At 36.3% G+C, this 10,800-nt stretch overlaps 2 protein-coding genes across 2 annotated transcripts in view; both read right to left on the bottom strand.

The window, feature by feature from the left end:
• LOC105171052 (protein SUPPRESSOR OF K(+) TRANSPORT GROWTH DEFECT 1) overlaps positions 1-5,635 on the bottom strand; it is a 6,280-nt gene extending 645 nt beyond the window's left edge. The window contains exons 1-7 of the mRNA XM_011092056.2: positions 4,905-5,635; positions 2,716-2,821; positions 2,042-2,240; positions 1,582-1,650; positions 1,433-1,507; positions 1,240-1,338; positions 968-1,123 (exon numbers count right to left, since the gene is read on the bottom strand). Coding sequence (XP_011090358.1) covers positions 968-1,123; positions 1,240-1,338; positions 1,433-1,507; positions 1,582-1,650; positions 2,042-2,240; positions 2,716-2,821; positions 4,905-5,370 — 1,170 coding nt within the window. The 5' untranslated portion in view covers positions 5,371-5,635. The remainder of the gene's footprint in view (positions 1-967; positions 1,124-1,239; positions 1,339-1,432; positions 1,508-1,581; positions 1,651-2,041; positions 2,241-2,715; positions 2,822-4,904) is intronic.
• On the bottom strand, positions 7,558-10,431 carry LOC105171051 (zinc finger protein WIP3). Its single transcript, XM_011092055.2, has 2 exons — positions 9,851-10,431; positions 7,558-8,707 (listed from the first exon to the last, which is right to left on the bottom strand). The coding sequence occupies exons 1-2, from the start codon at positions 10,259-10,261 to the stop codon at positions 8,285-8,287; spliced, it is 834 nt and encodes a 277-aa protein (XP_011090357.1). The 5' UTR covers positions 10,262-10,431; the 3' UTR covers positions 7,558-8,284.

Raw genomic sequence — 10,800 nt, 5'->3', positions numbered from 1 at the left:
ACGCAAATCTATTGAAAGTATCATTAAGTTTCACCTTACAGATAATAAACACAAGCAGCATGAAACTTACCAACTAATTATTAACATATTATCAAATTCAACCATCACTCTACTAAACCTTATTACATTTATCCTGCTGCCCTTTAGTGCTATATATATGAAAATTTGTCATCATAGAAATATTTGTTCACATTCACTACCAAGGTGCTCTAAAGCCATGACACATGGTGCACGACAAGCGCACGCCTTTCTGAAGCACGGTGCGTATTTCTAGAAATAATTTATATATTTAAACCATTATTATTTTTAACAAATTCAACAGGTTCAATATGTTTTGATTTTTTTAGCAAAAATTTTCAGGAGAAAGGCAAATCATAAAAGAAGCTTATCAAGAAAAACCACAAATTTATTTAGCAAATTATTTTATATTATAGCATGAGAATAAAGTTATGACATTGAATAATAACAATAAATTATATTACGATAAAGTAATCAACAATTCACTAAAGTTTCAAGGGAACAACAAATTAAGAGAGCACAAATAAGTGTGGAATTGACAGAAAGAAAACGAGGAAAGGACAAAAAAGAAGAGAATAGAAAAAGAGAAGACAGTACCATCTGGAAGAAAGAAGAAATAACAAAGAAAAAGACATTCCCTGAAGAGGAGGAAGAAAAATATTACAGATCAGGGTTTCGTTAGTATTTTTGTTTAAGAAAAATTACAGAAGCCAAGCGCAGCCTTTTAAAGGCTGGGCTTCAGCCAGGTGCCCTGGCAGGGGCCATGGATGCACCAGGGGAAAGCCCAGCACCATTTTCGGAAAATGGTGCTGGGCTGTCAAATTTTGCACCATGCGCTATTAACAACTGAGTTGGACGATTGAGCAAGTGAAGATCTATGTATAGATCATATAAAAACAAGAAAAGTCAATTTCCAAGGTAGTTGCTGTTTATATAACCAAATCAATACCTTTGCAGCAAGTCCTTGTGCAGCAAGCTCCTGCATGGTTGTCTGCACTGCACCTGGTTGCTTGGGACCACATGGCATCCACATACCATTAGAAGTCTTGACAAAGAACATGGCATCTTGTGTCTTACGTACGGGCTCAAATAAGACATCCTTGACCTATTGAATAAATAGAAAAGACATTCTTCAGTCACAATGTGCGGATGGCTAAGTACGCATATTAAATTTAAAACAATCGCATCTAAAGTTAGTCGTGGATAATTCTTCATACGTACACAAACAGAGATATCTGAACCAGAAAAGCCTTCTGTTCTACGAGCTAGGACTTCAAAGTCGCTTTCAGTCAAGTTATGAGGGGTATCTCCTAAATGCACCTGCATAAGAGTGACGAGGCCGATAGAGTTCATTAGTCTTGAATTATATACTTGATCCTTCCTCCACACATGAGAAGTAACAAAAGTTCCATACTTTGAACATGTGTTGTCGTGCCTTCAGATCTGGGAGTGGGATGTAAATCCGCTTATCAAATCGTCGCCTAATAGCCTACAGGAAAAGTACACAAGTTAGGGGAACGATTATCACGGGGCACACTCTGTGCACTTGCAACTAGATGTTACCTGATCAAGGGAATAAGGGGTATTTGTTGCAGCAAGAACAAGAACTTTATCATCATTGTGCCCCACCCCCTAACAATTGGCATTAGCAAGCAATTAAACTGGTTAGTAATTCAGTCTCAGCGAGCAGCGTCAACAAAGACTTGTCATGCCGAACACCCATGCTCCCATTGACAATAAAGATACAACCTAGAAGAAAGGTGACAGCACTGTACGTAACAGCAATTAATTATCTCCAAAAGTATATAGATTCAACAAATCAGTAGTCCTAACATATTTAATCAAATTAAAAATAAAGACAAACTAGAGAATTAATGATTCCACCAGGACTGCAGTGTTCTTGATGCAGGAGCCAATGAACACAAAGATTAGGCCTACTTAAATGCTAAGGATTTATAAGCTTACAGTTTGCCAGAAGGATATTTAAATCATGGTGCAGCATCAGCCACTATAAAACAATTACCTGCATCTGAACCAGTAATTCTGTTTTGATTCGTCTGGAAGCTTCACTCTCATTTCCTTCTCCACGCTGGCCACACAAGGAATCGATTTCATCAATAAATATGATGGATGGTGAACTTTCACGAGCCATTTGGAAGAGATTAGATACAAGCTTTTCGCTTTCGCCCATCCACTTCGAAACCAAGTCTGAAGAAGAAATACTGAAAAAGAACAGCAGTTGGCACTTGCCAACTTTACGACCTAAGTACTCCATCAATGAAAATATGAAACAGAAAATAGCAACTGAAGAGATGCATGAAGAAAACTTTTTCCACTTTTAACAAGTGCCTGATAATAATATGCTCCACATCCAAATTTATCTGTGAACGGAATGCACAGAGAAGCAAGAAATTTTTTTGGCATTTGTGATAATTGTGTTTAACTACAAATTGATTGCGGATTGTGGAGAAATAATGATTCAACTAATAGAAATTTTCTTATAACTGGGGAGCATATGAACTGTCAATTAGTTCATTCGGATGACTAACATCTGATTGAGGAATCAAAGCTTGAAGATAAAAGAGAGAAGGCCTTGATCCCAGGTTTTGAAGAAGTTACAACTTACAACAGGCAAGGCAGTGATCGGAATTAACTATGCATTTTAATCATTTGAGCAATTGAGGATGAATGAGTTACCTGAAGAAAGTCGAGTCAGCTTCTGTGGCAACAGCCTTGGCTAAGTATGACTTTCCTGTTCCAGGTGGACCATATAAGAGAAAAGCCCTCCAGGGGCGTCTCTTGCCTAAAAGCACATTAGATAAAAATTCATGTGACAAATCCATCACATGGTTCTGAAGCTCAGAAGATTGTAAGTGCAGTAAAGAAATAAACTGGCATAGAGCAGATTTTCAGTTTTCAGTTGCCAGCCTTAAACTATTCTTCTTCTCTTATTTATTTTATTTTATTTTTTAAAACCATCTCAAATGAGCTTATGCAAAGGGAGTAGATTTTCTAAAACATGAAAGCATATCCTAAAAATCATACTGAATAATACAAAAGCTAAATCTTGTTCAGAATCAGTATCAGGATACACCTCAGAGAGAACTATCACAAATTTGCTTAAGGTACTTATACTAAATAATAAATTGTAGAGGAGATTGGGGGCCCGAGGACTTCTTTTTCCATGATAAGTCAAACTGTGTTTTATAACAAGTTTTCCATGAACTATGAGAAATTGAGAAGCGCAGGTAGGACCGGAGGAATGTAAAAAAATTTTCAGAATAATAATCATGAACAAGGGTTGCAATTCAGCTTAGTGGGATATGAGAATGGTTCCAAGAAGAGAAGGGCCCTAGAAGGTTCCTGCCAGCAGGTACCCGATGCTTTTTGTAGTATTTGCCCCAAACCCACAATAAATATGGAGAATCTCATCATGGAAAGTCTTTTCATTTGGATGATCTCCTTTAAAAAACAATCAAATAATATAAGCAATCAGATAACAAGACTGCAGGTGCAGCCACAATCAAACTAATCTAGCAACTAAGATTTCCCTGAAGACTAGTAAATCAATTTACAGTAGATGTCTAGAATTCAGCTCAGTTTCCAAAATCCCCAGCCAACTAGTTATTATTCTCTTATATTCATAAAACATTTCCAACTCACAAACCAACTAGTAATTATTCTCTTATATTCATCAAACAGGAAAAACCTCCTACTTACTTGACCAGCAATAAACACCAAACCAGAATGGATATTGGCCCACCAAATCACTAGTGATGCCCCAGAAAGGCAGAAATGTAACTCTAGAAGTGAAGGTTAGAGTTAAAAGGTTCACAAAAGGGAGAAGTAGTCTAATTAAAGGTATGCATCTAATAATGTTAATTCCAAAAATATTCTCTCTGATGAACCATCCCGATTAGCCATATCATACATGAGAAGGTCCATTAGGGTAAGTATATGTTTCTAGCTGTAAGCGTCATATAACATCTACTGGAGAAACTAGTGTTCCCTCACTGCTCGACGGTTCTCACATACTTCTTTCCCACCTCACTTATGCAACTCCACATTTAGTAAATATCCAGAGTAATATAGCAGTTGAGTTGAATCTGTTTTTTCCTGTGCATATTCTACATCAGATATGCAGATGGAAGTTGGTAGCATAATTGGAAGAAAAAGACCAATATGTAAACCAGTTTTGCCTCTTGTTGAAATGTCATTAACAACGTCGTACTAGTGAGAACATACAAATATGGAGCCGCCATTTGGCTTACTTGCAATTGCTACCGCAAGCCAAATTTCAGTTTCCAGGACTCGAGAAGAAATCTCTTTTGGAGGAACATGGTACCAATCATCTCAATCACAGGATATGATCTTTCTACAAGTATATTAAAACTTATCTAACCAGCATTACTGTGAAAATGATGAGCAGCAGCAATCTAATAAATATAAGTCATTGATGGCACAGTTTTGACAATGATTTAAGACAGTGAGTTCTAATTACAAAAGCAAAAAGTTAAGAAGTAGAACCAAAAAGGCACTACCATTCTTTTTGTCATCTCATTCTTCATCCCTTGTCATCTGAAGTCTGTAACAGACAATTGCAATGTGCATTTTCTTCGATAAATGGAACAAACACATCTCTAATATCAAGATAAACTAAACAGTTATCTCGAGAAAAATACCAACTTTTAGCCAAGAAAAGAGAGTCCCCAGTCTAAACAACGCATGAAAAAATTAATTCCAATAACTAACAACAAGCAAGTACCATGCATAGGCTTTGACATATATTGAAGCTCTCATCTACAGATACCTAAACATGCACACGCTCATTTAAGTAGCTAAAAATATCAGTGACAGGAAAAAAGCAGAACTAGAAGAATCTATACCAGTAAAAAACTGTGGGAACTTCACAGGCAGAATCACGGCCTCCTGGAGCGCCTGTTTTGCGCTCTCCAGCCCCGCAACGTCATTCCACTTAACATTAGGCTTTTCCCGAATAATAGCAGAGTTCAATCCAGCCCGAAGCTTCTCCTTATCCCCATCCTCCCCGTCATTGCCATCCTTGGGCTTGGTCTTGGGCCGAGTCGCCACGGCAGCATCCCCATTCGATGTGGGGCCCGACCCGCCCTCATCAAGCACGGCGCGGATCTCCTCGGCCCGACGCAGGTACTCCGTGAACTTCTGCGTGATGGCTTCCTTGATTTTAGGATTCTTCTCATACTTGAGATGGGTTTTGAAGTACTCCAAGGCGTTCATGTATAAAGGAAAGGCTTTGGCGTAGTTTCCAGCATTATCCTCCGCCACAGCCTGCCGTACATACTCGATTGCTTGTTCTTTGAAATTGCTATACATAGTCCCCGATCATAAATATTTGTATCAAATTCGTTTAATGTGTGAAGTTCTCGATTGAGATGAGCTGGGGCGACAGATCGGAGGACCAGTTTGATTCTTGAAGAACGGAATTTGGGGATTTGATGGAGTATTTCTTAAGGGATTTCAATTTCGATTTTTGATTTTCGGGGTTGAACTTTGAATTGATGGGAAAGGGGTGTTGGGTGTTGGGTGTTGGGAGTGGCTGCGGAGGGTACACGCTTCACGACTTAAGAAATGAAAATTAGCGACCCGAAATCGTGCTCTACTGAGCCGCCTTTATTTCGGCTGCTGGATATCCGTTTTTCTCATTTTTGGGCTTTCAATTTGAGTTGGTGCCTTGTAGAAATAGATGGGCTGTCAATGCATAAATAGGTCTCTTATTTGGGCTTTGTCGTATATGTTTATTTATGTTTTCATTTTTAGATTTGATATAAACCCTCCTCAACTATTTTGAAGGAATAACAAAATAGAATAAGAATCCACATCTTCATTAAAAAATTACTTTTAGTTATATTATTGAAAAATATAGTTACTTAACTAATCTAGATTTTCAGAATTAAAAAGGCTAAGTATACACAACTATTTAGTAAAAAGTTTGTTCATGATTTTTTTATTTTAGAATTAAGTAACAACTGTTTTAAACGTAGACTTCTTAGATAAAAATGAACGTAGTCTTGGTTTGAGTAGAAGAGAAAATTTGGAAAATTTGACGTCAACAATTATACATTTCATGTCTCTTTTTAGCAAGAAAATTTTTATCTGTCAAGTGAATTTATATCAAGTCTTTGTCAATGAACAACAACTTGATTTTAAAATTGATATTTGTTGTATTTGTATAAGGTTGGGAATTTTTTGTGTATAGGAATAACAATGGGACCGGGTAAGTTGGGGCCCTGTATTCAAGTCCTTCACAATCAGGGTCGGGGGGCTAAGGCCAAAAAATTTATAACTCGATTGAGTTCAAGGTAGATATCAAGTTTTATCTTAGACTCGTTCTGATTATTTTTTTATTAATTATAATTGTTTATGTACTTATATATGTATAATAATAGTGAATAGAAAATTATCATATTAAATCTAAATTCTTAAACAATTTTTACACTTTGGACTTTTAACATTTTAGCCTGTGTGCTATTTACTATTATAGATTTTATTTTTTTAAGATAAATAATTTTTTATAGTATATTGCTTTATAAAGGAAACTTACGTATAATATAATTTTCGGTAAATATTATAGTTGATCCCTTAAATTTATATTTAAAATTGCTTTAGTCTCTAAATCAAATTTATTTCTTGATCACTTTAGCGTCCCTAAATTTTAGGAAATTTTTTTTCCAGTTTGGCCTTTTACCATTTTCAATGAAGATATGGTCGAATTTGAATTATTTTTATCACAGGTGAAGGTCCAAAATTTCAAAGTTGAGAGAGTTAATTTGACACTGCAGAGGCTTTGGAGTTGAAAAAAGGAAGTGTTTGCGTCAAGGACTCCACAACTAAAAGTTGTTTCTTGGTCGAGTAACGATAAGCCGTAGCAGAAGCAGAAGCAGAAGCTTGCCTGTGATTTTGGGAAGCATCCAACTTGGACCAACTTTTTTTCACAACTACTCCAACTTAACTATATAACATGTTGCCCACAATTTCAACTTGTTCATCATCATATTTTGTGGGTGATTGTTGACTAACTTAATTGAGAAAGGATTAATTATATATTGTCTGAATCAGATACATTGCATGAGAATGTAAAAATTCAATTACTTTTAACATAAATTAATATGTAGTCTGATGAACATTACGCGTCATTTTGAGAAAGACTTGTTTAAACCTAGAATTTCGTATCAAATATCGATAATTGTTAGTTTATGTCAGCCGAGTATTAATCTCACTGTTGGTGTCGTACCCTCCTCATCGTGATGCTAAAATATCATCATAGGTAAGAATTTTAATGTACTTTTCCTTAGTAGTTCAAATTTCGATGTCGTAGATGTTCAGCAAAAATAAAGAATTCCATATGAAATATTGATGTGATACCCTCGTCACCGTGATGCGAAAATGTCTATGTAGGTACATGTTTTTGTATAAATTAAGGAGGAAATATTATTATACATATATGGCACAAAATGTAATTCTGTATAAAAGAAGATCTATAGAATAATATTGGATAAAAAGGACTCCCAAATTCATAATAATACATAAACTAGAAACAAAGTGCAGTACATACTTAAAGTTCATTACAAGATATAATTTGAAGCTGACAAATTTTCTTCCATTGTTAAGACTTTCCACACTTTGATGATCACACACCCAAAAAACACAGAAGAAAATTCATCAGCTTCACAAGTTCTACATAATCTCATTATTCTAATTCAACATATATAGCATAGTTCAAACCATGTGCTGAAATAAAATCATTCACTCACCACCTAGCTAGTGCTCCGCAGCAAACCGTTCCCCATACACGCCTCCTGCAATCAAACCAATCCCAGGGCGAGAGAATTTTTTGTTACTGAGCACTTGTTGGGCGAGTCCACGCACGTATCACATATGTTTTCAGTGAAACGATTATGATACGGGAAAAAGAAAGAAAAGAAAACATGAAAATAGACATATTAAGTTACAGAAATAATTACATAAACACCCCTTCAAGTTTAGACATTTCGGAAAAAAAAACACCTCAATTTTGTAAAATTACACTTGTGATCCCTCCAGTCATATTTTTACAATACAAATTCTCCCCTTCAGCCATCTAGGCTTCACGAAAAATTTGTAATGTAAAACACGACTGCAGATGATACAATGTAAATTTTCAAAATTAATTATATCTTTTGCATAGTCGAAACTTTAAGGGGTGTCAGTGTAATTATTCCTAATTTATACGCGAGACGACATGAAGTAGCTAGCTCTCATCCGTGACGCATTCTTTATCATCCTCAAATCCCTCAAGAGAAGGATGGGGCGAATGGCCCTTCCCAAATGACCTAATGTGATCCTTGAGCGACCTCTTGTGCTTGAAATCGGAGCCGCAGGTGCAGTACCAGAGCTTGCCGCAGTTCTTCTCGTGAGTGCGCCAGTCTCCCTTGACGGCGAAGGATTTGCCGCAGGATTTACGGCAGACAAAGGGCTTGGCGCCGTGCTTGCGCTTGTAGTGGGTCTGAAGAGTGCGGAAGTCCTTGAGAGGCTTGGCGCGGGGGTGGTTGATGTTGTTCTTGCAGCCCTGGGCGCAGCAGTAGCAAGGGAGGCGCAGCATTGCTGCTGGCTGCGTTCCACGCAGTGATTCTGGGCCTTTTCTGAACTCCGAGCCGTGCCCCCACATGTGCATCTGCATGGATCCCAGAGAGCAATTTGTGGGTGCGTGTTTTCCTTAATTTTTAAACCAAATTTCAACGCAAATCAATCAATCACATTGCAAACTTTATTGCATACTTCACCATTTAATTAGTCAATCTTCTTCTTCTTCAAATATTATACTCCGAATAATCCTATGACAAATTTAATACAGTGTTATGTAATTGATTTGAATTTGACTGAACTCGATCCATTCAGCTATATATTAATTAGTCTTACACATTCTTTTCTTGATTATTTCTTTTCTAACTTTAATAAGAAAGAATTCTTACCCAAATCTGGCAAACCAAATAAATCATACAGCAAATGTGATATACTTGCTATGTGATTGATTATTCTACTAAATTGTAAACCAATTACACGTAAGTGTATTAAACTTGTCATATAATTGGTTCAGATTTTTAATCCCCAGTCTGAATAATTATTATTTTTAGTATTCACTGCGGTTATATTTCTTGTGTATTTATGAGATCTTTAGTGCTATATATATGTATAAGTGAACACTAATATTTTGTAGACCACAAAGTCCAATTGCAACCTCTTCATATTGATTGATGAATGTATACATACTTCACTTCCATCACAAAGTATATACATATAAATTCTCCAGACCCTTTTTTACCATTTTGCTTCCTTTTTGAAGACTAGACAGCCTCCCACAAGTACGTACTCCGTAAAAGGAAATTAATCCTTAAATTTTGGGATGTGTGGAGGGAATTGTTCCTTGAATTAGTAAGATAATGATGAAAATTGTTGATGAAAATATGGAACCAAAAAGTTATTTCTATGACAAGTAAACTTAAAAAGCAATAATCCAATAATCTCTCTCTCAAATTGATTGTACATACACACGGCAAAATCTATACGTAGAAGTATTAATATATAAAATGCAACACCAATCCATTTCAAAAGTTTATAAACTAACGGATTCTTGAATCGATATATTTAAAGATCGAGTCATACATATTTCTATTTATATGTGATCTAATTAACCTATTAAAAAATTAAAACTATTTTTTTAAAATCTTTTTTCATGCATGAATTGATATTATTTCTATAATAAAATTAAAAGACATCATCATCCACACTTGCATAGACAAAGAATGAAGCCACTAACCTGCATGTTGTTGTACCTATTGAAGGTCTTGCTGCATATGTTGCAAGAAAACTGCATAGGCCCGACAAGAATCTGTGCTGGTGTGGGGATCCAGAACCTCCTCTCACTACACCCACTCTTGCAGCTCTTCTTCACATGATACTCATTCTCTTCCTTAAAACCGTAGCCCTTTTGCTGATGAACATGATCATCACTACTCTCCACCTCTACTCCCACATCCGGCAACCCTATGTGCAGAGCCACCGTCACATTCTCGTCATCAACGTCGACATCGTCGTCTTCTTCCTTGACTTGCTTTTCATGATCTGTTAACCTGCTGAGCAGCGGCAAGCACTGAACCGTCTCGTAAAAGTATCCGTCGCCTTTGTTCTGTTGCTGTTGGTAGAAGACAGGAAATTTCAAGAAACTCATGGGGACGACGGAATTACTACTACTTCTTGGGAACAAGCTTTGTATTCAGTGAGATTTCGAGCATTAAAGCAGGGATTTATATACATACATATATATATATATATGTTAGTCTGAGAATGTTTGGTTTTCAATTCTGTCCTAAGATGGGATTATTACAGTTGGACTTTGTGTGGGAAAGGTTGAACTAAATATTGATTTTTGTGAATGCTGGTTTGGTTTGTCTTTTTGGAAACTATTTTTTTTTTTTTTTTGTTGATTTTCATTTCTTGAAACCCCCCCAACCCCCCCCCCCCCCGGGTATTTACCCGGAGAATTGAGAGCAAGAGATGGTAGTGGTGGGGTTAAAGGAAAATGACATGCAACTATGTGATCTAACTCGACGAAGAGAATCCTAGCCTAGAATACTCCAAACAAATCCCGACATTATTCATTTAAGAAATATGATATAATAATTATCATAGTCAAAAGTATTTGAAAATTATATACGATCAAAAAATGACATTGTCCATCATTATTTCATCAAGCCAAGTTAGAAATTA

The sequence above is a fragment of the Sesamum indicum genome, linkage group LG9, assembly GCF_000512975.1.
Source record: "Sesamum indicum cultivar Zhongzhi No. 13 linkage group LG9, S_indicum_v1.0, whole genome shotgun sequence".
Lineage (NCBI taxonomy): Eukaryota > Viridiplantae > Streptophyta > Magnoliopsida > Lamiales > Pedaliaceae > Sesamum > Sesamum indicum.
The sequence above is the reverse complement of the archived record's forward strand: the minus strand, read 5'-3'. Positions and strand labels throughout refer to the sequence as shown.

Bases quoted from the DNA above. Each gene is read 5' to 3' on its own strand.
- LOC105171051 (XM_011092055.2), bottom strand. From the start codon at position 10,261: ATGAGTTTCTTGAAATTTCCTGTCTTCTACCAACAGCAACAGAACAAA. The intron at 8,708-9,850 runs GTTAGTGGCTTC...GGATCCATGCAG, and splicing joins ATAGGTACAACAACATGCAG to ATGCACATGTGGGGGCACGG.